This window comes from Mus musculus, chromosome 9, assembly GCF_000001635.26.
Source record: "Mus musculus strain C57BL/6J chromosome 9, GRCm38.p6 C57BL/6J".
Lineage (NCBI taxonomy): Eukaryota > Metazoa > Chordata > Mammalia > Rodentia > Muridae > Mus > Mus musculus.
The window spans coordinates 110444490-110471661 of NC_000075.6; the positions used below are offsets into that span (position 1 = coordinate 110444490).

The window sequence follows — 27172 nt, forward strand, 5'->3', positions numbered from 1 at the left end:
GGATGGACAGGAGGAAGGATGGGCAGGAGGAATGATGGATGGAAGGAAGGATGGACAGGAGGAAGGATGGGCAGGAGGAAGATGGACAGGAGGAAGGATGGACAGGAGGAAGATGGACAGGAGAAAGGATGGACAGGAGGAAGGATGGATGGAAGGAACGATGGACAGGAGGAAGGATGGATGGAAGGAAGGATGGATGGAAGGAAGGATGGACAGGAGGAAAGATGGGCACGAGGAAGATGGGCAGGAGGAAGGATGGGCAGGAGGAAGATGGACAGGAGGAAGGATGGACAGGAGGAAGGATGGGCAGGAGGAAGGATGGGCAGGAGGAAGGATGGGCAGGAGGAAGGATGGATGAAAGGAAGGATGGATGGACAGGAGGAAGGATGGACAGGAGGAAGGATGGACAGGAGGAAGGATGGGCAGGAGGAAGGATGGGCAGGAGGAAGGATGGACAGGAGGAAGGATGGACAGGAGGAAGGATGGACAGGAGGAAGATGGACAGGAGGAAGGATGGATGGAAGGAAGGATGGACAGGAGGAAGGATGGGCAGGAGGAAGGATGGACAGGAGGAAGATGGACAGGAGGAAGAATGGACAGGAGGAAGATGGACAGGAGGAAGGATGGATGGAAGGAAGGATGGACAGGAGGAAGGATGGGCAGGAGGAAGGATGGACAGGAGGAAGATGGACAGGAGGAAGATGGACAGGAGGAAGATGGACAGGAGGAAGGATGGATGGAAGGAAGGATGGACAGGAGGAAGGATGAGCGGAAGGAAGGATGGATAGAAGGAAGGATGGACAGGAGGAAGGATGGACAGGAGGAAGGATGGGCAGGAGGAAGGATGGGCAGAAGGAAGGATGGGCAGGAGGAAGGATTGGCCAGAAGAAAATGGCCGGAAGAAGGATGGATGGAAGGAAGGATGGACAGGAAGGAAGATGGACAGAGAAGATTGGATGGAAGGATGGACAGAGAAGGATGGCAGAGGAAGGATGGACAGAGAAGATGGACAGGAGGAAGGATGGACAGGAGGAAGGATGGGCAGGAGGAAGGATGGACAGGAGGAAGGATGGATAGGAGGAAGATGGACAGGAGGAAGGATGGATGGAAGGAAGGATGGACAGGAGGAAGATGGACAGGAGGAAGATGGATGGAAGGATGGACAGGAGGAAGGATGGGCAGGAGGAAGGATGGACAGGAGGAAGAATGGGCCAGGAGGAAGGAAGGAGGAAGGAGGAAGGAGGGAGGAGGAAGGGGGAGAAAACAGGAGGGGGGATAAGAGGAAGGAGGGCAGGAGGAAGAGGGAGAGGAGGAAAGATGGACAGGAGGAAGACGGACAGGAGAAAGGAATGGACAGGAGGAAGGATGGATGGAAGGAAGGATGGACAGGAGGAAGGATGGATGGAAGGAAGGATGGATGGAAGGAAGGAGGGACAGGAGGAAAGACGGGCAGGAGGAAGAAGGACAGGAGGAAGGATGGGAAGGAGGAAGATGGGAAGGAGGAAGGACTGGCAGAGGAAGGGAGGGGAGGAGGAAAAAGGAAGGAGGAAGAGGGCGGAAAGGAGGAAGGATGGACAGGAGGAAGATGGACAGGAGGAAGATGGACAGGAGGAAGATGGACAGGAGGAAGGATGGATGGAAGGAAGGATGGACAGGAGGAAGGATGAGCGGAAGGAAGGATGGATAGAAGGAAGGATGGACAGGAGGAAGGATGGACAGGAGGAAGGATGGGCAGGAGGAAGGATGGATGAAAGGAAGGATGGATGGAAGGAAGGATGGACAGGAGGAAGGATGGGCAGGAGGAATGATGGATGGAAGGAAGGATGGACAGGAGGAAGGATGGGCAGGAGGAAGATGGACAGGAGGAAGGATGGACAGGAGGAAGATGGACAGGAGAAAGGATGGACAGGAGGAAGGATGGATGGAAGGAAGGATGGACAGGAGGAAGGATGGATGGAAGGAAGGATGGATGGAAGGAAGGATGGACAGGAGGAAAGATGGGCAGGAGGAAGATGGGCAGGAGGAAGATGGACAGGAGGAAGGATGGACAGGAGGAAGATGGACAGGAGGAAGGATGGGCAGGAGGAAGGATGGACAGGAGGAAGATGGACAGGAGGAAGGATGGGCGGAAGGGAGGAAGGAGTGTGTGCTCTGCCTGTGCAGACTGTGGCTGCGCTCACTGACCTGCTCCTCTGACTTCACATTCAGCTCATCCCGGGACACCAGCTCAAGCACGTCTTCCAAGGGCAGGGCCAGGAACTCTTCGGACAGAGACACCTCTACAAAGTGCTGGTGGATGAAGCTGTTGGCTGCATCGTACAACACAGCACACATCATCGTCTCGGCAAACTGGCGCACACCCAGGCAATTTTTGGGGTGAAGCCTTTGGCATGAGATGCAAAAAGAAGGATCAAAGGAAGGAATAGTGCTATCTTCAGTCATTTTCTAAATGGTTTTGAGTACAGCCATGGGACAAAAGCTAAATTTTGTTCCCAGCATTGTTAGAAACTCCCTATGGTGTGAGGTACCATTTTCCATGACCCATCTTCATAAGGTATCGGCTTAGATGGGCTAGCCTTAAGTCTTTGTTTCCTGGGGCATGCGTGGCCTTGTCATGTCAAAGTGGAATGGACTGTCAGGAAGTCCTATGACCTAACTGTCACATGAGAAGACAGCGAGAACACACTGGGATGCCTTGTCACCAAGCCAGATGCTGCGCTTTCTGAGTATCCAGGGCACGAGTCCACCTCTTAGGCACTAGGAAGGCACCAAAGGCATGGAAGAGTCACCTTTATTCAGGGACCATTACACATTTTTTTAGGCAGAGGGAGGCTCCATGATCTAAGAGTTCAAAACCCTAGGAACAACAGCAGAACTCCATGCAAGCTGGCCCATGTCCTTCATGTCTCTCTTCTCTGCCTCCAGTCCCACAGTGGGCATGCTGGGATGTCCAATGTGTACCACTACATGGGGCTTTGTAGTGGGTTCTAGACTCAGTTCTTAGCAGCAGCAGAAACAAGAGGGACCCTGCCTCAACGATATGAAATGAGATTCCATACACCCCTGAAAGCTGTTCTCTGACCTCCATTCATTTGTGTGGCATGCATGCCCCTCTCCAAATAAATAAGTAACATCAACAAGCACACACCAGAAGATAAAATTAAAAGTAAAATTTAAAAGTAGCATTTTCAGACCAGTGAGATAGTAGATGAAGGAGCCTGTTGCAAAGCCTGACAAGAACCTCAGCTCAATCCCTGGGACCCACACAGTGGCTATCCTCTGATCTCCAGATGTACAACATAGCACGTGTGCACTCATGTAAACACACACATGCATGCACGGACACGAAACACACAGGCACACACACACACACACACACAGACACACACATGCATGGAACAAACAAAATGAATGTAGGCAAAAGCACTCAGCACAGTGCCTGGCATGAAGCTGGATGCTATTAAAGTTCCTATTATATTTGCTTTCTTACTCTCAAACAAACCGAGCAGGATTCTGCAGTCTTTGTGACAGAGTAGACTCTGAGGGATCCAATTACCCAGCTTTCCTGTTCCCCTCTAGAGTCTTGGTTGCCCTGGAACTCTCTATGTGGTCTAAGAAGTGGCCTCAAACTTGAGGCATGCTTTTGCTTCAGCCTCACGAGTGCTTCGATGACAGTCACAAGTGACAACATCTGGCTCCTCAGTGGGTTCTCTGAGGCCAAGGAAACAAAATCCCCGTGGAGCAGCCGAGACTAGACAGCAAGGAGCAGGGGGCTGAGCTGAGGAGAAGTGTCGCTTAAGAGACGTTAAGCTGGTGTAAGGCAATGAGGATAGCTGAGCTCCCACAGCGGGTGCCTCACTTGGGGCCCATCCACCCAACCGCACACACCGGGAGCTGAATGGAGCCCACAGATGATGGGGCAAGGGTGAGCTCGCGCCTTCTGCTCCCCTCCCCACTCTCTCCAAAGGTTAGGACCGCTGCATGTACTTTGGTCAGCTTGATATAACATGGAGCACTGGTCGTGCCTTCCTGAGTGAGCTGTGCTACTCCACCCCACAGGAAGGAGTACGGGAAGGCAACCTGCGAGGCCGCAGATGGGAATGGCAGAGAGTGGCCTCACAGGCGAGACACCCACTCAGGATAGAGGTAGGAAGGAAGCAGAGACCTGTGTCTTTCACTAGCTCCTTCCACAGCCGTCCGCTTCACTGACAGCTCAGTTTTGCACGTAAGGAGACTGTCAGGGTATCGTGCTGCGCTATTGCAGACCTATCTAAAACAGAAAAGGAACTGCTGGGCTTTGTTGTTGTTTGAGTGAGGGTCTATGTAGCCTGGAGGGAAACAGGAGAGCTGGGGAATTGGATCCCTCAGAATCTACTACATATGTACCTAGAGGTGATATGTAGACCAAGTTGGCCTCATCCAGCCCCACCTGCTCCTGGATGCTGGGACTAAGGATGTGTGCCACCTTGTCCAGCGGCTCAGCATCTAGAAGAGAAAATGCCTTATGACAGATAACGTCTGGTGTTGCAGCGATAACCTCAAAAGCCCCTAGGTGGCACTGTTGTCCTCTGATGAAAGTGTAAAGAATAGCAACTGGCAGCACCCATTGCATCTGCAAGTCATTATCCGTTTGTGTGTGTGTGTGTGTGTGTGTGTGTGTGTGTGTGCGCGTGCGCGAGTGTGTGTGTGTGCTTGTATCCCTCCAGCCTCCTCTAGAGAGTGTCCTAAGGCAGGGACAAGGCTGGTCCTGGAGCTGCAAGGTTTCCACCTGCAACACATGGCCTCAAGGTGAAACCATTTGCCCTGCAGCTAGCTGAGGTGCACCTCTACATTTGAGGCATCACTGCCACAGTTGTGTGTCAGTGTGCACATGACAGTGCTCAGTGATGCCCACGGGCATCAAATAGGTAGGATGTGGAGACCCTCCAGGGGCCACACACACTCTCAGTGGGCAGGACTGGTGGAGTGGGGTGGGAAGGGGAGGTCAGCTCTGAGAGGATGATGTTCTTGAGCACAGGGCTCAGGTGGAAGGCACGTTGATCATCAGGCTAAGCATGGAGACTGGACTTGGAAGAACATCAAATGCACACGGGAGCTCTTCTGCTTCTTCCATGCCTGTGTATGGCCCAGCCTAAAGCTCACCTCCAAATCTCTGGTGATTAAATGGCCTTTAGCTTATGACAGAGCACTGTCCCCTGAAGGGAAGGAAGAGCTTATCTGATCAGCTAAAAGATCACAGAAGAACCCAGGAAACCCCTTGCCAGGAAGCAGAAACAGTAGGAGTATAATCCGCGGTCATCACCCTAAACGACCTCACAACGACGGCCTCCAGTGGACAGACATAAAGGTGGGATCTGATTGAGCTGCGTATAAAAAGGGACTCATGTGGGTTAAGGATCTAAACAAACATGGAGATGGCTATGGAACAGTTCGAATAAATAAATAAACAAATAAATAAAAAAAGCAAACAGTGCCAAATAAATCAATGTTAGTTTGTTGAGAAGTTAGCTAAGTTATGAGCAATGCTAAATGGATACAACAGACTGTATTTAAATGTGCACACACACACACACACACAAAATGATAAAAGAAAAAGAAGTCATTATTTAAGAGGGTCTTGGGGAGCACAGAGGAGAGGGAGCCGGGGAGCACAGAGGAGAGGGAGCCGGGGAGCACAGAGGAGAGGGAGCTGGGGAGCACAGAGGAGAGGGAGCCGGGGAGCACAGAGGAGAGGGAGCCGGGGAGCACAGAGGAGAGGGAGCCGGGGAGCACAGAGGAGAGGGAGCCGGGGAGCACAGAGGAGAGGGAGCCGGGGAGCACAGAGGAGAGGGAGCCGGGGAGCACAGAGGAGAGGGAGCTGGGGAGCACAGAGGAGAGGGAGCTGGGGAGCACAGAGGAGAGGGATGGATGGAAATGATGTAAATACAGAACACATTAGAAATTCTCAAAAAAATAAATTTAAAACTAACAACAAAAAAGGGGGGATAAATTAGCTAAATGAACTGCTGGTCAGATTGAAAAGGGATGGTCACAAAGAGTCTATGCCATGCCACAACAGTGTATGTAAATGGCCAAACAGTTGGGTCCTGCACAGTGCTGATCCCAAGAAATGCCATCTTTACAGAGTAACTCCCAGCTCGTTGTTCAAAACACTGCAGACACACCATTAACTCAGCAAGGTGGCAGGGGTTTCAGGACAGAGCACGGCACCCACCACCTGCTTCGCTCACCTTTCTCGGAGGAACGTGCAGCAAGCATCTTTGATGCTCTGCAGCTGCAGGAAGCTTGCCCCCATCAGCAGGGACTGCACATTCTGCTGGTCGATAGCAAGGTTGCCATTATAAGCAAAGTTGATGAGAGCCTCCAGGGCACTAGAAGGAAGAGGAGAAGCACGAGAAGCTCTTCAGAGATGAGTCTTGGCCCACCGGTCACTCCGTCCTAACTGAACTGACATGACAATCTACGGTGGTCTGAATAAGAATGGCCCCAAAGGCTCAGCTATTTGAGTGCTTGGTCATCAGGGAGTGGCACTACTTGAGAGGGACTAGGAGGTGTGGCCTTGTTGGAGTAAGTGTGTCAATATCGATGGGCTTTGGGGTTTCAAACACTCAAGCCAGTCCCAGTGTCTCTCTCTTCCTGCTGCCTACATGTTCCTGTCATGATGATAATGGACTAAACCATTGATAAGCCTCAGTTAAATATTTTCTTGTATAAGAGTTGTTGTAGCCATGGTGTCTCTTCACAGCTGTAGAACACTAAGAAACTACCTGAAGAATACATGAGCCATGTTCAAAAATAGTGCTTACTGTACAATCATGAGGACCCATGTAGCAAGGAGAGTCCTACAAATGCCTGCAGTCTTGGCTCCTAGGAATCTGATACCCTATTCTGACATCCCTGGGTGTCTGTCGTAGGCACACTCACCTGCACACCCACATGTGTGCATATACTCACACAGTCACACACATAACAAATAAACAAACAAATCCTTTCTGGAAATTTGTTTAGCTGAGTTGAATGCGGCAGCACATCCTGTGAGTTTGAGGCAGGAGGATCTCAGGTTCAAGGTCCAGCCTAGACTACATAAGGCAACATCTCAAACACACAACAAAATCTACCTTATTGAGACTATTTTAAATGGAATAACTATTTCATCACAGTCAAAGATTCATCCTAGTCAGGAGTGGTGGTGCACACCTTTAACCCCAGCTCTCAGGAGTCAGAGGCAAGCCAGTCTGGTTTACACAGTGAGAACCTGTCTCAAAACAAACAACTGAATAACTGTCCACATATATTTCTTCAGAGTCCTCATAAAGAAACAATCATTTCCAATCTCTCTATTGAAAAAGTTAACGGTGGCTGTCTTTCTAGTTTAGCTTCTCTGTCCATCTGTACATGTGATCTATGTGGACAAAGTCATCAAGAGTTTCACTAATCCCTCTCATTCTGCTATACTAGTTAGTGTCACAGTCACTGTTTTGGGGTGATTGATGTATAATGATACTAAAATATGTTCTAAATTTATTGCCTTTATTATCAGGCACCATAATTATTGCCATTATAAATTACTGGCATTATAGGGGCTGGAAAGATGGCTCAGGGGGTAAGAGCACTGACTGCTCTTCCAAAGGTTCTGAGTTCAAATCCCAGCAACCACATGGTGGCTCACAACCACCCATAATGAGATCTGATGCCTTCTTCTGGTGCGTCTGAAGACAGCTACAGTGTACTTACATATAATAATAAATAAATCTTTGTGCCAGAGCGAGCAGGGACTGAGCGAGTGGAGTTGACCAGAGTGAGCAGAGGTCCTAAATTCAATTCCCAACAACCACATGAAGGCTCACAACCATCTGTACAGCTACAGTGTATTCATATACATAGAATAAATAAATAAATCTTTTTAAAAAACAATAAAAAATTATTGCCATTATAAATTTTTAAATTAGGGAGTAAATGTTTAGGAAATTAAAAAAATGTTAGGGAGAGATTTCTTTTTTTTTTTAATTAAATTATTTTTTACACTCCATATTGTGTTTCTGACCTTATATGTGCTCCCATAGAGAATGAAATAGAAATCCCAGCCGTGTAGCTCTGGCCTCTCCATCTCTCTGGCCTCTTCTATCCTGGCCGACCTCACTGTATCCAGCACTCTAAGCCCACTCTCACCTCCCCCCGGGCTGCTCCCTCTGTCTGGAGGACTGTTCCTGCAGAAAACTCACTTCTCATTTCCTGGCCACCCCTTCACTCTCTGCTAACTTTTACTTTTACTTCTCCTTCCTCCCCCACTTCCCCCCCCCTTGTTCTGTTTGTTTTTAAGACAGGATCTCTTCTTTTAGCCTTGACTATCCTGGAACTCACTCTGTAGACCAGGCTGACCTCAAACTCACAGAGATCCACCTGCCTCTGTCTCCCAAGTGCTGGGACTAAAGGTGTGTGCCATCTTCTTCCAGATTCTTTAAAAAAAAAAAAAAAGTCATGTAGCACAGGCTGGCCTTAAACTCACTGTGTAGCCAGCGATGACTTCTGAACTCCTTACCTTCCTGCCTCCACCTCTTCAGTGCTAGGATTACAGCTGTGTGCCACCATACTCTTTTCATGCCTTGCTGGGGATCGAACCCGGGGCTCTGTGTATGCTAGACAAGCACTCTACCAACTGAGCTATACGCCCCATCCTGCTTTGCTCTCCTCACATTACTTTTACTCCCAGCTACATATCACTGTTTCTGTCCTGAGGTGTCTACATGGACGCTGTTCAGTGAGGCACTTGAGTACCTGGGTCATTTACACAGCTCCTCCAGACACAGTCTGACACTGGAAGGATAAGCCAATCCATTCCCTTCAATGTTCTGATCCATCAAATGACTATTAAGTCTGTCACACTCTAGATAGATGCTGTTCCTTAGAATACAGTAGCTATTATCCACATACATTATTTAAGATTAAATTGAAATGAATTAAAGTTAAATAAAATTTTTAAATTAGACCTTCTGACTCAGAGTCCCGTTTCAAGTGCTCAGTAGCCACACTGTAGTGGTGCCTACCTACAAACCCACGTGGGAGCCTGAGATGAGATGACTGCCACTTGAGGCCAGCCAATAACAAGGCTATTACAAAACCTTATACAGAAGGCTTAATGGATAATACAGTTCTAGACTGATGAAGAAAAATGTATCACAATGTTCACTGGAAAAGCCCAGAAATGTAGACAGTAATAAATATATTTACTACACTGGTACACAACCCTAGTTAAAAAAATATCTTGGCCAGGCAGTGGTGGCGCACATCTTTAATCCCAGCACTCCAGAGACAGAGGCAGGCAGATTTCTGAGTTTGAAGCCAGCCTGGTCTACAAAGTGAGTTCCAGGACAGTCAGGGTTACACAGAGAAACCCTGTCTCAAAAAACAAAAAAAACAAAAAACGAAAAAACACCTATGAAACTCCCACAAGGAAGGTATGACAACACATGTATAATCCCAACACCAGCAGGCTATATAGCCAGGAGGATTTCTAGTTGAGTTCGAGGCTAGTCTGGGCTACACAATAGACTGTCAAGCCAGCAAACCTCCTTCATTTCACCCTGCTTTGAATCAGCGCTCGATATATGGTACAGTTTCACCCATAGCCAGGATTCATGGGTCCAGGAATCAAGGGGTGGAAAAGGGAATAGTTCCACTCACTATCACTCCTAGCGACCCTCTAGGAAAATTTTTGCTCCCTTTCCCCATAACTCTAGGTTCTGCTGGCCTAGAAGTTTTGTCTCCAGAGAGGGGAGTGCTCCTACCAGGAGCTACAACAAACATTCCACTGAACTGGAAGCTCAGACTTCCCCCTGGTCATTTTGGGCTTCTAATGCCCTTAAACCAACAGGCTAAAAAAGGAATAACAGTGTTAGGAGGGGTGATAGATCCAGATTACCATGGGGAAATTGGATTACCTCTTCACAATGGTGGTAAGCAAGATTATGTCTGGAGTGTAGGAGATCCCTTAGGGCGTCTCTTTGTACTACCATGACCTGTGATTAAAGTCAATGGGAAACTACAACAGCCTAATCCAAGCAGGATGACAAAGGACACAGACCCATCAGGAATGAAGGTATGGGTCAATCCTCCAGGAAAAGAGCCAAGACCTGCTGAGGTGCTGGCTGAAGGTGAAGGAAATACAGAATGGGTAGTAGAGGAAGGTAGTTATAAATACCAATTAAGGCCACGTAACCAGTTGCAGAAACGAGGATTATAAAGTAATATGAATGCCCCATTGTAAATTTACTAATGCGTTTGCGATTGTACGAGGGATAGTTATATCATGTTAGGCGTATTTACAACCTTGTTATTGTTTCATGTGAACATGAGATATTATTTGTGTCAAGTTGACAAGGGGTGGATTGTAGTGGCTATTCCTGGTTGTCAACTTGACTATATTTGGAATGAATTACAATCCAGAATTGGAAGGCTCACCAGTGACCCTTATCTGGAGGCTTGGAGATCCTTATCTGGATCTTGGTTTGGAGATCTTGAGCCATAGTGGCTATGGATCCCAGAAGATTGAATCTCCGAGTTTAAGGAACACACCTTTAATCTGGGCTACGCCTTTTCGATGACTGAGGTGCTCACTGTCTGCTAGTTCCCCACAGTGTGTGGAGCTATTCCACCACAGCTGTGCTCTAAGGCAGCCAGCCCCTCATGTGGTCTAAGGCTCAGGCTGAATCTGGCCACGGGAAGTGTAAGGGTGTGGGGGGTGGGGATCTGGCCACAGGAAGCATAATGGCGGCAGCGGGGGCATGTGTGTGTGTGTGTGTGTGTGTGTGTGTGTGTGTGTGTGTGTCTGGCCATGGGAAGCACAATGGTAGGGGTTCAGGTTCAGTACCTTGGGTCCATTCCCTGCATTACAATCTCATCCTGCTTGCACTCCATCATGTCGTTCGTAAACATAGCATGGAAGTACGGGATGGAGGCCGCTAAGACGATCCGGTGAGCACTGAACTTGTGGTCCCCAATCTGTGGGCCAAAGAGAATACAAAGACAAATATTGAGCGACACTGCTACAAAAGCCCCATCTTGATTTCCACAGCTTACCCCTGCTCATGGCAGTGACAAGGAAGACATCCCAGGGATGACAGACGGGCAAGGCTCATCCCAGAGACCCTCCCTGGGCACATAAAGCCTATACACTCAGTGATGGTGGAAGAGATGAGGTGTAAAGATGGTAGCAGAAGCAAGCCTGAAAGTGACAAGTACCAGCTCTTATGTACAGTGCAATTCCTCCCATTCTCTAAAACACACACTGCTTCAGCACTTTATCGGAACTCCAAGTTTATTAAAAGGCAGATTTATTAAAAGACAGAAAAGTACTCAAATTAGAGCACTTAAAAGAATATTTGTAAAAAAACAAAACAAAACAAGAAACCCCCCCCCAAAACCAAAAACCACAGAAATAGTGTCAAGAAAGGAGAGGAAAATAAGGCTTGACTTGAGGAGGGCGGTGAGGGTGGCGGGGAAAGGACTGAAGACACAGCAAGCTGTGGAAGATGACAAGCAGCTCACATGGTGTCACAGGAGAAAATAACCCTGCCAGAATCTTCCAAGAATGGCCTATGCTACAATGGCTGCCAGAGGGTCAGAGGCCATGTCTTTGATAGTCCAAAGGGTCAGAGGTCATTTCTCTAACATGCTCTTAGCTACTGAGTCGCCTTTCCAGTCCTATTTGAGTCAGGGTTGTGAGAGGTAAATATGTAGCCCTAGTTGGCCTGGAACTTGAACTCAGAGAGGTCTGTCTACCTCTGCCCCATGAGTGTTGGAATCAAAAGTGTGTGTCACCATGCCCCGCTCTAATGGGCTATTTTAATATTTTTAAAAATATTATTTTTTTTCTGAGATAGGATTTTCCTGTGTAACCCTCGATGTCCTGGAACTCGCTCTGTAGATTGTCCTTCCTCTGCCTCTGGAGTACTGGGATTTAAGGCATGTACCACCACTGCCCAGCTTTAACATTTTTATTTGTGTATGTATGTGTGTCTCTGTAGTATGTGTGTGCAGGTGCCTGTGGAGGTCAGAGGAGGACATCAGATCTCCTGGTGTTGGAGTTATAGGTTGGTTGTGAGCTGCCCAATGCAAGTAGTGCTGGGGACTGAGTTTAGATCCTCTGGAAGAGCAGCTCTTAAACACTGTGCCATCTTCCCACTCCCTATTATTAGATAATTTTGCTTCTAGTTTGTTGCTTTGGAGTTTTCTTTCTTTTGTTCGTTCGTTTGGTTGGTTGGTAGGTTTTGTTTTGTTTTGTTTTTTTGTTTAGGATTTTTCTGTGTAGCCTTGGCTGTCGTGGAACAGGATCTGCAGACCAGGCCTGCTCTGCCTTCCAAGTACTGGGATTAAAAGCTTGAGCCACTACCACCTGGCAAATTTATTTATTTTTATTTCATGTGCATCAGTGTTTTGCCTGCATATATGGCTGTGGGAAGCTGTCTGATCCCCTGAAGCTGGAATTGCAGCTGTAAGCTGCCATGTGGTTGCTAGGAATTGAACTCGGATTGTCTCGAAGAACAGCCAGTACTCTTCGCACTGAGCCATTGCCCCGGCCTGCTTTGGAACGTTCTTACAGCTTTCTGAACACTAACCCTGAGCGAGCAGCTACTCTTTCTGGAAATTTTAGACTTTCTCTGTTTGTGGAGTACTAAGGTTTCAGGCTCTGTACCTGGGTGCTGATTTCTCTTACACATTCTCTGCCTTATTTTAAATTCTGGAAAAGTATTTTCATAGCACATCTTTTATTTTTCTTTTTCTGTGTGGGCATGTATGTAACATACATGTGTGTGTGCAGGTGTGCTTGGCCATGCTTGCACATATGGGAACCAGAGGTTGACACTGGATGTCTTCATAGATTGTGCTCCACCTGCTTTTGTGAGCCTGAATCTGAAACTTGCTGCTTTGGCTAGGCTGATGGCCTGAGCCTCTGGATCTCCCCTCCTCTGCGCCCAGCACAGGTTACAGATGTGCTGAGACTCCTGCCTTCCATGTAGGGATTGGAGATCCACACCTGGGTCCTCGCGACTGTGCAGCAGACATTCCATTCAGAGTCCTCTCTCCGTCCCTCACCACTTCCTCGTTGGATCATTCTATCTTATCATCCTGTGTGTGAGTGCTGGGATACACATGACCAAGTTTGGGTGTGGGGGGGTCAGAGGACAACTATCAGTGACCAGTTCTCTTTCCACCTTGGGTTTTGAGGATCACACTCAGGAGGCCAGCCTTGTGTTATAAGCATCTGAGGGTGAACCATCTTGCCAACCTCTCATGCCATTCCCTTGATAAGATTCCTCCTTTTCTAGTGCTGTGTGGGTACGTGTATGGAAGCCAGAGGCTCATGTTCAGTGTCTTCCTTAATCACTGTGTATTGTTCATTATGTATGCACAGGTGTGTGTGTGTGTGCTGTGTATGTGTGTGTGTGTGTATGTATGTATGTGTGTGTGTGTGTGTGTGCTGTGTGTGTGTAGGCCAGAGGTTGATGTTGAGTGTCTTTTTTTTTTTGAGATAGTCTCTTTTACTGAACCTGGAGCTCACAGATCCAGGGCTTAGTCTTCAGGGTGTATGACGGCAGGGCTTCACTCGGGCAGAGGTGCTGTGTCCACTCCTTGTATAAACCAAACAGCATGCATGCCTGCTGTGGTTTTGTTAGAAGTGGTTTGGACTTTCCAGTTACAGCTGATTTCCTTTCTTAGAAGCTGCTAAGAGGATCAAGCTTTCAGAATCATTATGTGCATCTTTAAGAACTGTGTTCCTTTCGGCAGCCATGAATGGCAAGAGCTAGTTACTGAATATTTTTAAGGTATTTTTTCTTCTGGTATTGGGGATTGAACCGGGGCTTGTACATGTCAGACAAGTACTTTACCCCTGAGCTACATCGCCAGCCTGGTAGGAGGGTTTTACGTTTGAGGCCAGAGTGGACTAAGCATATAGTACATTTCAGAAATAGTTTCAGCTATGTAGTAAGATCCTGTCTAAAAAAGTCCAGGAGCCAGGTGTGGTGGCACATATCTTTAGTTCCAGTATCTGGAAGGCAAAGGTGGGCAGATGTCTTGAGTTTGAAGCCAACCTGGTCTACCTATTGAGTTCCAGGGTAGCTGAAGTCACATGGAGAGACCTTGTTATAAATCAATCAATCAATCTCTCTCTCTCTCTCTCTCTCTCTCTCTCTCTCTCTCTCTCTCTCACACACACACACACACACACACACACACACACACACACACACACACACACACTTACTTTTCTGTCCTGTCTCCTGTCTTGGTATGGTCTGTGAGTAACAATAAGGTTTTGCACTTTTAGGTGGCTAGGAATAAAAGCTAGAAGAAGCATTGACATCTCAGGATGCTGTGAACGAGATGTGAAGCATGGTCCACGGCCCCTGTGCTAAAAGTCTGGTCCTGAGCTCACAGTACTATCTGGGAAGGCCTAGCTGGAGGAGTGTGTCCCTAGGGACAGTGTCTTGTCCTGGCCTCTTCCTCTTCCAATTTCTGCTTCCTATGAACCATGAGGTGAGGGGCTGTGTTCTGTCATGCCCTCCTCACCAGGGTGGCCTAACACCTCTGTTAACACTGGCTTTGATAACACTGGATACCAGAGTGGAAAGAAATTCAAATGTCGGTGTCCAGATATGGTCCATATTATGCTCATACCTTGGTTTGTTTTCCTGTGTGATGCTAGGAATTGAACCTGTGGCCTTGTACACACTGCTCAGTCACTCTGCAAACTGACAAAGCTCAGCAGCTGTTGAGTGACTGACGGCCCACAAAGCCAAAACAGTTACTATCTGACCTTTCACAGGGAACAAATACCAAGAAGGAAGTGGGCCAGTCCTCCAGAAAGAGGAAGCAGCAGTTCTCAGTTAAGACCTCAGCCCTGGGAATGCCTCCCTCAGCTCCTCTCAATGCTTCCCTCAATAAATCTATATGAGCTCTGCTAAGACAAACCAACACCTCTAACCGAATCCCTCTCCATTTCCTGCTCATGCTCATGGACTCTCTTAGCCAAATCAGCAAAACTTATCTGCAGTCTGTGGAATTCAACACTGACTCTACACAAAGTGCTTCCTCCTTTGTAGAATGCAGAAAGGCTGAGCCTGAGATAAAGGCATTTAATCCCCAGGACCTGCCTTTTTGTTAAACAGTCTCAAATTCAAGCTGGCCTTGAACTTGCTGTGTAAGTGAGGCCCAGGTGGACTTGTGAGTCTCCTGCTTCAGCCTCCCTAGTGTTAGGGTTATAAGTATCACCACCATGCCTTTAATCTCAGAGACAAGATCTTGCTATATAGCCCTAGCTGGCCAACAACTTTAGCCTAGGCTGCCTTCAACTCAGAGTAATCCTCCTGCTTCAGTCTCCCAAACACTATGATTATAGGCATGTGTCACCATAGTCAGTCCTCTGTCATTAGCCTTCTTTTTTTTTACTGTGTGATGCTCTCCAGCATCACCTGAGAGGTCAGCAGGTGTGGTAAGGGCCAAGCTGTGGACAGCTTGACTTCAAGGCTACCAATACAATCAGTCCTGAAGAAATAAGTGAGCTATACCAGGCTCTCTGTTCAGATGGCTTCTAACAGGCTAGTGTATAAGGAACTGTCAAGGAGGGGAGGGGGGTCTTTTTCTTCAATGCTGGTGATCTGCCCACCAGCCCACAACACTGACAGAGGAACCTTGATCAGCTTGTTAGAAGCAGAAATGAGCCTCACAAATCCACAGGGCTGGGAAATGGATGGCAAGTGTTCTCAAATACACCAGGTTCAGCCTGAGGGTCTGGCAGTGTTTTAAAGTATACTCCACCAAAAAGTGAGGGGGGGGGGGCTGGCGAGATGGCTCAGTGGTTAAGAGCGCCGACTGCTCTTCCGAAGGTCCCGAGTTCAAATCCCAGCAACCACATGGTGGCTCATAACCATCCGTAACGAAATCTGATGCCCTCTTCTGGAGTATCTGAGGACAGTTACAGTGTACTTACATATAATAAATAAATAAAAAAAAAGTGAGGAGGGGACATGGTGGCACACATCTTTAATCTCAGCACTCAGGAGGCAGAAGCAGGTGGACCTCGGAGTTTGAGGCTAGCCTGGTCTACAAAGTGAGTTCTAGGATAACCAGGATTACCCAGAGAAACTCCATATCAATAATAATAATAATAATAATAATAATAATAATAATTAAAAAATAAAATAAGAGATAGAAGGAATATTCCAGACTACTGATGAAGCTTTGGTCTTTCTGCTTTTCAGACTCCCCAGGGTAGGAACTCAGGAAGGCAGTGAGAGTTGCTGAGTGTTGACAATGGGATGTGGGGTTCCACCCCACATAAAGAGCAGGTTAAGACGGTCTAGCCTATTTCCAGCCTTTGAGAAGCCTATTACCTTTTATCACTCATACTGGACAGGGGAGCAGAGGAGAGGGGGAGAGGAAGGCAGAGTCCTCAGGAATCACTGCGTCTGACAAGACCAAGATCAAAGCTATTTCTTACCAGTCCAGAGTCCTCATCATGAGACTTCACGTGCACAACCGGCTCCCATCTCACCTTCCTCCTCGCTCCTCTAAGACGTGCATTCTTGAAACCACCGGATGCTATTTTCATGCCTGAGCCTTTGAGGCCTCCCTCCCTCAGCCCACAATGCCTCTTCCCACCCTATCTGTCTAAGATCTGTCATCCTGAAATGCATCGATCACATACCATTCTTCCCCGTGAAACAGGCACAAACCCTCCATACTTTAAGCAGGAATCGTCCTTTTGGTTTCTTGCAGGCTGCTGGTTACAACTGCACACCATAGAACTCACCACACTGTGTCTTATCTAACAGTGAGTTGAAGAGCATCTTTGCCACTAATCTATAAACACCAAAGACAAAGGGAGGCCTCTTCCTGGTGTTGCTTCATACACCTAGCCAAGCGCCATGCCCAGGTGAATGTGCTTGGCTAGCAGTATGCTGACTCATGGAACATCACAGACAGACAGACTGCCTTAGCCCTGGGGGGGGGGGGTTCAGCAGCCCCTTCTGAGCATTTGAAGGACAACGGGAGGTGAAGAAGGCTCGGGTGCCTCAGAAGCTCACCCTCTAGAGGGAGAAAGCAAACGCACTTGTGCTTAGGAGAGGAGGAGCGGAGTGCCAGGGCTTCCTGTGCACAACACACACATCTCTAGATCAGCCAGGAGCTGGTGGTGGCGGCGGCACACGCTTTTAGTCCCAGCACATGGGAGGCAGTGCCGGGCCAGCCTGGGCTACACACAGACAAACCCTGTCTCAAAAACAAACAAACAAACAAACAAACAGAGCCACTAGATCCAGTTCAGGACAGCTGATGTGGGCCCTAAAACTCTGCGTTCAAACAAGCTCCCAAGCAGTGCTGATGCTCTGGGTCCAATGACAACAATGTAAAGGTATCTTCTAGTGAAGGTGCAGTAGAAGAGGGAGTGACTAATTACACCAGAAGAAAAGTGAGACTCACAGAGACTCAACTTTACACAATTACCCACTATGCTAGGACAGGGCAGAAGAAAGAAAACTCGGGTCATTTCCAAACAGAAACACATGGGTCGGCAGGGAGAGAGGTGTGTGAACCTGTAACTACAACATTAAACGCAAATGCCCAGTGTTCTAGGACCCCAGTGGCTGCACACACCTGTGATCACACCTGGGAGAAGGTAGCAGATCAAGAGTTCAGGGTCATCTGTGACATCACCAGTTTGAGACCAGCCAGGAGATATGAAACCTGGCCTCAAAAACAAACACACAAAGATGAAAGGATCCTTAAGGCACGAACATAAACCTGCCCGGCAGATGTGTCTGCAGAGGCAGGAAGCATGGAAGACAGAGAGTGCAGATCACAGACAGTTACTGCAGGAGACTGGGCGACTAGAGGAGAAGAGCAAGAGGGGCGAGAGGAAAGTCAGAGTACTGAAAGCACAGTGGGCAGAGCTAGGAAAGCCAGCGGGCTGCCGGGTCCCATCATAAGCACCTTTTGCTGGCCTCTGAGTCAGCAGGGGCAGTGGGGATTTGTGAGCAGCTTAGAGTAATCGGGCAGTCAGTGCAATCAGCAGTCCCTCCCTACACCCTCCAGAAAACTAGCTGCCATCTGCTGCTTTTGCATTTCCCTCCACCTCTGGACAGTGTGATAAACTTATTACCTAGTCCAAAACACAAACAACAAGACAGTATTTACCAAAATAAGGCAGCGGTACCTTGAAGACGCTGGTTGCTGCACAGCTCTGCCCCGCCCCATACTTCCCTGACAAGTCCATAACCTTGTTTCCAGTGTACAGAGTAGGCTTTCCTGGGGTGGTGGGATAGCTTAGTGGAAAGAGCTCACGATACGAGCATGAGGACCCGAGTTCAGATCCCAGCACCACATACAAATCAGGCTGTGGCAGAAAGCGTCTGGAATCTCAGGAGTCAGGACAGGAGGTCCCTGGAGCTCACTGGTCATTCGGTCTAGCCCAGCTGACCTCCAGGTTCAGCAAGAGACCTTAGCTCAAAAACATAAGTGGAGAGTAACTGAGTAAGATAGCCAAGATATCCAGTATTGACCTCTGGCCTCCATATGCATGCACACACAGAGGGACAGGTACAAATGCACCATGCGTGCACACATGCGTGGGAGAGCCATATAGACAGGACACACACACACACAAATGAAATGAGATAAATTAAAAGTGTAAAAGACGGGCTGGAGAGATGGCTCAGCGGTTAAGAGCACTGACTGCTCTTCCGAAGGTCCTGAGTTCAAATCCCAGCAACCACATGGTGGCTCACAACCATCCCTAATGAGATCTGGCGCCCTCCTCTGGTGTGTCTGAAGACAGTACTTACATGTAATAAATAAATAGATTATTTAAAAAAAAAAAAAAAGTGTAAAAGACTCGCCTTCAATAATGAGTTCTTGCTCTGCTTATTCCCACCATCTCCCCTGAACAAAAATGAAGGAAAGTGCAGGTAAAATCCTGTGGATTCCTCATGATCCATGGAGCAATCCTACCACGTATGCTACAGATTTACCCCTAGCCTCTGCCTTCACTCACAGATAAGTCATAATTATTGCTGGCTTTATCCACTTATTCATAAAGGCAAGGTAGTTTGATAAGAATGGCCTCCATACTCATGGGTTTGAATGCTTGCCCCATAGGTAGGGGCACTATTAGGAGGTGTGGTCTTGTTGGAGTAGGCGTGGCCTTGCTGGGGGGGAGTGAGTCACTGTGGGGTGGGCTTCAAGGATTCAGTTTTCTTCTGCCTGCAGATTAAGATAGAGACCTCTCAGCCGGGCGTGGTGGCGCACGCCTTTAATCCCAGCACTCGGGAGGCAGAGGCAGGCGAATTTCTGAGTTCGAGGCCAGCCTGGTCTACAGAGTGAGTTCCAGGACAGCTAGGGCTACACAGAGAAACCCTGTCTCGAACCCAAGCCGCACCCTCCCCACCCCCAAAAAAGAGTTGCTGAGGTCATGGTGTCTCTTCACAGCAATAGAAACCCTAAGACAGACAGTGTACATCTGTTTTGGTGCTGGGGTTGACGTGAGAACCTGAGGCTTGCTGGATACTGCTCTTCACTGAGTTGCTCATAAGGTGCTAGAAGATCAGAGTTTTAAGCAAAGAACTAAGCTGAGTGGGGAAGAGAGGGACCTGGGCTGACTTCACGCACTTCCTCTTTTCTTTTTGGTTATTCTGTTCTTACCATGTCAGCTCCCTGAAGGTTCCACAAAATAACAAACACACATGTGCCTACCTCTGGCCCCGTGCTTATTCTTCTTTTCACTCCATACTTCTCCCTCCCCTGCTGGAATGAATCACTCCTTGCCCGTGGATCTCTATTCAGAGAGGCTGCTCTGGCTCCTCTGATAAAAACAGCATTCTCAGACTCCTTACTCTGCTCAAATTCATCACAGACTTATCACTATTGGACATTCATAGCAGTTTTTCGGTTTGCTGTTTGCTATCCTACTACGAGCACAAGCTTACATTCACAAAGACCTTCCTTGAACAAGGAAGACAGAGACACATCTGTGGAATAAAATGAAAGTCACCCAGAGAGAGCAGGATAACAGAGTCAAGAAGCTGAGCAGGGCTGGGCAGTGGTGGTGCACACCTTTAATCCCAGCACTCAGGAGGCAGAGGCAGGCGGATTTCTGAGTTCGAGGTCAGCCTGGTCTACAGAGTGAATTCCAGGATAGCCAGGGCTACACAGAGAAACCCTGTCTCGAAGAAAAAAAAAAAAAAAAAAAAAGCTGAGCATGTATATGAACACATGTGCTCGTGTGTCAATCTGTTGGTTACCCAGTGATCATTCCCTGAGGTCTACAGTAACTCTCTGGGAAGGCCAGCAAGATGACTAACAGGTCAATGCCCAGAACCCATATAAAAACCAGAGGTTCAGGAACATGAGCATCTGTAATGCCAGCACTCCCACGGTGAAGACAGGTGGCCAATCAGCAAAGTGTGCCGTGTTACCACATCTTATATATAACAGTGCTGGTGGGCCAGTTAGTTAGTGTTGCAGAATATTTGATCACACTGTTTTGTTTACTGGAAAAACCTATTTCTAGTTGTGGTGTGGCTCAGCCCTCAGCACACACCTTTAATTCCTCTGGCTGGAATACAGACAAGCCCTTAGTGCACACCTTTAATTCCAAACAGGAAGCACCCATGTTTGTAAGTGATGTCTTAAGTTGAGCAAAGTGACGAATCAGAGAAATTTGACAGAATAGGATATACCTAACTCTCATGAGAAGAGAGAGGAAAGGGGAGCTACTTAAGAGACCAGTGAAAAGAGAGAGAGTGGGGGAGAAGCATTTTAACTGAGACAGTTGTAGAGACTCTGTGAGAAAGGCATGACGGATGGCATGACTGCTTAAGAGATCCCATGAAGCAATGAGGCTTGGATGACCTGATACTTGTGAGCTCCGACTTAGAGCCAGGCAGCACGCTGGGGCCCATAGCCATGTTCCCAGAGTAGGCAGAGGTCAAAGGGCAGGGCATGTGGGCCTGGAGTTGCCAGTCGGTGGGTGCCCGAGGGTAAAAATCTGCACCTTACAGAGGCTTGGTAGGGCAGAGATGCCAGCTCAAGGTTCATGGTGTCAGCACCACCCCTTCCACCTCTTCCCTGTGAGCAAAGGCTGCAGCCTGAGGTACAAGCTAACAGCCCAATGGAAACAACAACCATAACTGCAATCCCAGAGAGCGGCCTTTGACCAGGTAAAAATCTTTGGAATTCTGCTTAAATGTGAAAGAAAGAAAGAAAGAAAGAAAGAAAGAAAGAAAGAAAGAAAGGAAGAAAGATAGATATGAATATATCATATATGAATATGAATATAAAAAGTCATAGGGAGAAATAGTAAATAAAGTCTCTGAAGGAAGGAGAGAGCTAGAGATTTAAAAAAGGAGCCAGGTGGTGGTGGCGCACGCCTTTAATCCCAGCACTCGGGAGGCAGAGGCAGGCAGATTTCTGAGTTCGAGGCCAGCCTGGTCTACAAAGTGAGTTCCAGGACAGCCAGGGCTACACAGAGATACCTTGTCTTGAAAAAACCAAAGAAATATAATAATAATAATAATAATAATAATAATAAAATAAAAAAGGAAAATATTTTCTATGTTAAAAATGGAGAAAAACGCAATGACGGAAGGCATCTGGATCCTGTATAACTTTGTTTCACTTATCAGCTTACAAATAATTATATTTTCAATAATGATCAAATGTTAGATATCCTAATTTTTTTTGATATCCTAATTTTTAAGAGAGACTATAACAAAGCAAACTTAGATAATAAAGAACTGAAAAAAAATCCCTGCTAAATTATAGACAATACAACAAAATTTAGGCAATCCTTTGAATCATGAAATTTCAGAGGAATCCAACCTACAGCCAACAGCACCACCTTGTGCCACGACTGCAAATGGCAACCCATAGAGATGCAACATTGTGAACTAAGAGTACAGGTGGTTTCAGGATGGCATCTTAGCTGGGCATGGTGGCGCACGCCATTAATCCCAGCATTTGGGAGGCAGAGGCAGGCAGATTTCTGAGTTCAAGGCCAGCATGGTCTACAGAGTGAGTTCCAGGACAGCCAGGGCTACACAGAGAAACCCTGTCTTGGAAAAAAAAAAAACATAAATAAATAAGCCTCTGCACCATTCTTGGGAACTGAGGTGGACAGAGAAAAGGCCCAGCCAGCTACAGAGAGAGAAAGGGAGCTTGCGGTCGCTAATTAGTGAGCACTACTGTCTAATCTGACTATGTGAGTTCTATCCCAGGGCTCTGGAAGGTAGATGGGGAGAAGTAATACCCACATGTTGCTCTCTGACCTCTACGTGTTCTCTGTGGCATGTTCTCACTCCCTCCACAATAATAAATCAATGTCTTTTAAAATTTTACATAAATGTATATAGAGCATACATACATATACAGCTGAACATGTGGTTCATGCTGATAATCTCTGCATTCATGAAACCCAGGCAGAGGACTTGTCAAAGTCAACCCAGGCTACACAGTGAGCTCCAGGTTAACCTAAGCTACAGAATCAGACCTTATCTCAAAAACAAAGCAAAGCAAAACAAAGCTCTTCATTTGGTGTGTGTGTGCATGTGTGTGCATGTGGGTGCATGTGGGTGTGGAGGTAAGAGGGCAATCTCTGGGATCATTCCTCAGCACTGTCCATCCACTTCGCTGTCCTGGAACTTGCCAGTTCAACATATCCATGTGATAACCACAGAATATATATGATGACTGACTGGTGAACCCCAGATATGCACCCATCTCTGCACCATCATGCCCAAACTTTGGTTCTGGAAAGCAAGCTAAGCCATCTCCCTGGCCCTTTTTCAACCACTTCTGCAAGTAGCCTGGCATCCTCAGCTTCAAGTGAGGCAGAAAGGGAATTTGGTGCCTTTCATTAACAATTTGGAAACAGTCATCTTCATGCTGTAATGGAGCTATGAGACTTTACGATCAAAATTGGGAATTTTGAATAAGGCCATCTGTCTTTACTGTGTTTCTTCCTATAGCACTAGAGATGGAAACCAGGGCCTCCCATACGCTGAGTGCGTGTCCCACAGCCAAACTCCATCCCTAGCCCCTCAGCCATACCATTTAGTAGGAGGCACTTCCAATTCCTAGATACTGTATGTGGAGTCACAAAGTAATTGTCACTGTACCCTACAAAAACTTCAGCGCTACAAAGGACCATTAAAACACACGGAGGCCAATAAGCTGTAGCTAGCCGTGTTTGTTTCAGACTTCCCTTTGTCAATAATTTTATTAGAACACAGCCACATTAGTGCTTAAGTGTACTGTGCAGGGCAGCTTTTCAAGCTATTCACAGTCACAACTAAAACTGTATTACCTAAAATCCCCAAGGATTCTATTTTTAGGTTTTCTAGCTCATAGCTCACACACACTTTGATTCATTCATTTTGTCCTCAACTGGAAGAAATGATGCAGTCCGATGTTTGGGTGTTCTCTCTTCTCTCTATGGTCTTGCTGACACATAAGCTAACCGCAAAGACGCTAGATGGTCCCACGCCAAAGAGGCGGGAGTGCCAAAAGTCAACGAGTTGAAAGTAGGAAGGTGAGGGCCACGCCTGTCATTTAGGAAAGTCTGGGAACATGCTCTAGGAAAACTGTGGTTTCATTTTGCCATCATCAAGCTGAACCAGCTGGGGCTAAGCGCAAACAGAGGAGCCTCATGCACACAACAACAAAGGAACCGTCTACGGTGAGAAGCATCCCCAGACACAGGCTTCTGACGGTCATTCACCCCGCCAAGCTCCAGAAGCATCAGGGAATCCCATGGATGGCTCTCCACTGCTAACAGGGTTGCAGACCGCTGAGCCTCCAGCTTCCCATGTCAGCTGTCAGGCAGCATTTCGTGCACAGTCTCTCACAGCCGCCCAGTCGGCATCCAAACGTTAAACTGCACCATCCAAAATGTAAATCAAAATGAGAAAGAGATCAAAGCCTTTCTTCCCTTCATCTTTCCCTTTCCTTGTTGTTTTGAAGCAGGCTCACCTTGTAGCCAAGACTAGCCTGGAGTTTACTAGGTAGCCCAGGCTGACTTTAAATTGGTGTCAGTCCTCCAGTTTCGGCCTCCCATGTTTTGGGATTACAGGCGAGAGCCACCACACCTGGGCAAAAGCAAACTTTTGCTGAGTATCGAGTTCTTGCCACAAGTGCTTTGCTCCTCAAGGAGTGTATTCTTCCCCTGTGACTACTTTAGAGACCAGGGACTCTAAAAGTGAACACTACTTTAAGAAATTGGGAGGAAGTCTTGTGAATAAACTAGTCAATGAGTGTTCGGAAGTTTAAGATCATACACGTCTCCATGTGTGGCATGGAGCTTGTGCTGCAATCTCAGCACTCTGAGGCTGAGGCTGGAAGATCACCAAGTCTGAGACTGCCCTGGCTACACAGTCAGTTTCCGGCCAGCCTCAACTACAGATCAAGACTCTGTATCAAAGCTACCTCCACCCCCAACCCCTACCAAAAAATACAAATAAAAAGAAAGAAAGAATTAATTAATTAATTTGCATCTAGAAGTCAGCCAAAGGGTCTTTCTTTTCCTCTCTGCTGCAACATCTGTAGTGTTGAATTTAGACACACTAACATCACCACCTTCCAGGCTCAGAAGTGACTCTAAGGTGGTTTGGTTGTATCCTGCTCTGTGTGCTTCATGCCATCTGCCCCGGCGCAGGAGAGTCAGCTGACAGAGAGCGTAAAATCATCACTTCCACCCATACAAAAATAGCTACGTTGGATCTCAGCTAATGCAGTTTTGTGCCTTGGATAAATCCCTTAATAGCTCTAAGCTTCAGGCTTTTCGTTCTACAAAATAAATGGCTTTAGTAGAGCCCTCTATGGATTCCTTTTAACATGGTTATTCTAGCTCTATAATTACCCTGTATTATACACTATACCATACATAACAAATATGGCATGCACCAGCAAGTCCTGACTTCACGTCCTTCTCCACCTACTCCTCTATTGCAGACAGGGAACAACTTCAGACTCACATGTGCAGCGCTCCAAGCCAGCTTCAGGGGAAATTCTGTACCTGGATCTGGTGGCCCAAAAGAAAACATTCTAACACTGTGCCCTTCGCTCATAGAAAAGGCATTTCCTTCTGGAGGTTAAAGTCTCTAGTTCAGAAATTTTGCAGGGACAGAAGAGATGGCTGTCGGGTCAACTGTGTGCCACACAAGCCCCTCAGATTTGAGTTCAAATCTTGGAATCCACAAAAAGGCAGAAGAATCGACTCCACAAAGTTGTGTTCTGACCTCCACACGTGTGTCATGGCAAAGTGTGCACCCCACACCCCCACACCCATCACACAAGCACACAGTCCTCCCCCTCTCCTCTAAGCTCACGGGGTCTGTGAATACTAAATATTCAGGGTTGCTGACAATCTCCCCATTCTGTTTTCACAAATACAGAAGAAAGGGAGTGTGTGAGTTGAGGGGAAAATAGGAATAACCCCCCTGCGGCCTTGAGATCTCAGGAGAAAGGATGTGACCTGGATCTGGGAGGTGGCTGGACCCGGGTGAACCTGATGCTCACTTTGGAACTCTGTCAGAGGCATGGGGATGAGATGGGGAGAGAAGCTGAGAACTTCCACAGACACAAACTGCTCTATGCAGACCTCAGTCACATCCCACAGGTTGCCAAGAACCTGTGGGCCATCCTCCTTGCCAAAGAGAAGAACCATGGGGTTTTGTTTTGTATCTAATAAGTCCATATTCAAAACAAAACAAAAACTACTCAGGAGGCAGAGGCAGGCGGGTCTCTGTGAGTTCGAGGCCAGCCTGGTCTGGAGGCCTAGCTCTAGGACAGCAAAGATAAACAAATAAACCCTGTCTTGAAAAAAAATAATCAACCAACCAAACAAAAAAGTTCAAGTGACTGCAATAAGAAAGTGTTTTTTAAATTCTACTTTTAATTAACTAATAAATTTAGAGGTAGGGTCTCTTTATTTAGCTCTGGACTGGAACTCAGAGAGATACCCCTGCCTCTGCCTTCAGGGTGCTGGGATCAAAGGTGTGGGCCACTAAACTTGGGTAAAATGTGATTGATTTTTAAAAACAAAAACAACTAATATATTACTCTTCTTTGTCACACTTCTACTTAACTACCCAACAGGCTCCCAGGGAATTTAAGTTTAAACATTTCCAAAAGGAAAATTAAATCTAGGTTCACTCGTCAGCCGTGGACTTTGAGGTGTGAGAAGACCATGCATGCACACTTTCAGTCTTCCTCGGGATGAGAGGAAAGAGGAGAGCTTATGGTGTTAAGACTGAAGTATCGACCATCTAGTGATTGCCATATGCAGGGATCCATCCCATAATCAGCTTCCAAACGCTGACACCATTGCACACACTAGCAAAATTTTGCTGAAAGGACCCAGATATAGCTCTCTCTTGTGAGACTATGCCGGGGCCTAGCAAATACAGAAGTGGATGATCACAGTCAGCTATTGGATGGGTCACACGGCCCCCAATGCAGGAGCTAGAGATATTACCCAAGGAGCTAAAAGGAACTGCAACCCTATAGGTGGAACAACAATATGAACTAACCAGTACCCCGGAGCTCTTGTCTCTAGCTGCATATGCATCAAAAGATGGCCTAGTCGGCCATCACTGCAAAGAGAGGCCCATTGGACTTGCCAACTTTAGATGCCCCAGTACAGGGGAACGCCAGGGTCAAAAAGGGGGAGTGGGTGGGTAGGGGATTGGGGGGGTGGGTATGGGGGACCTTTGGGATAGCATTGAAAATGTAAACGAGGAAAATATCTAATAAAAAAAATTAAAAAAAAAGACTGAAGTATCTTAAATCCCATCACAAAGCAGTAATTGAAGTAAGTCCTGACGCTGTCAGTCACAGAGTGCTCAACACTAGACTGTAGAAACTACACTACAAGTCTAACCCTACTTTTGCCTAGTTCAGCCTGTAACCTTAAACAAGACCTTTTCAGGCTCTGGTCTCAACTGTAAATGCAAACTATTGAAGTAGAGCAGTAGACTGCAAACTCTTTGAAGGCAAGGGGCATAGATAAACTAAGATAAATTCAAAACTGCACACCTAAACCAAGTGTAGTGGGGGCACTGTTATCAGTTCAAGGTTATTTTCTGCAAGCCAAATCCAGCATACATAAGACCCTGCCTCAAAA

At 47.2% G+C, this 27172-nt stretch overlaps 1 protein-coding gene across 6 annotated transcripts in view; it reads right to left on the reverse strand.

Annotated features, from left to right (window-relative positions):
• Klhl18 (kelch-like 18) overlaps positions 1-27172 on the reverse strand; it is a 50812-nt gene that overhangs the window by 18564 nt on the left and 5076 nt on the right. For 3 of the 6 annotated variants that reach the window (NM_177771.5, NM_001360306.1, XM_017313405.2), the window contains exons 2-4: positions 10868-10998; positions 6231-6371; positions 2185-2383 (exon numbers count right to left, since the gene is read on the reverse strand). In NM_177771.5, coding sequence (NP_808439.2) covers positions 2185-2383; positions 6231-6371; positions 10868-10998 — 471 coding nt within the window. The remainder of the gene's footprint in view (positions 1-2184; positions 2384-6230; positions 6372-10867; positions 10999-27172) is intronic. The other 3 variants (XM_030244405.1, XM_030244406.1, XM_030244407.1) reach the window with 2 other exon arrangements.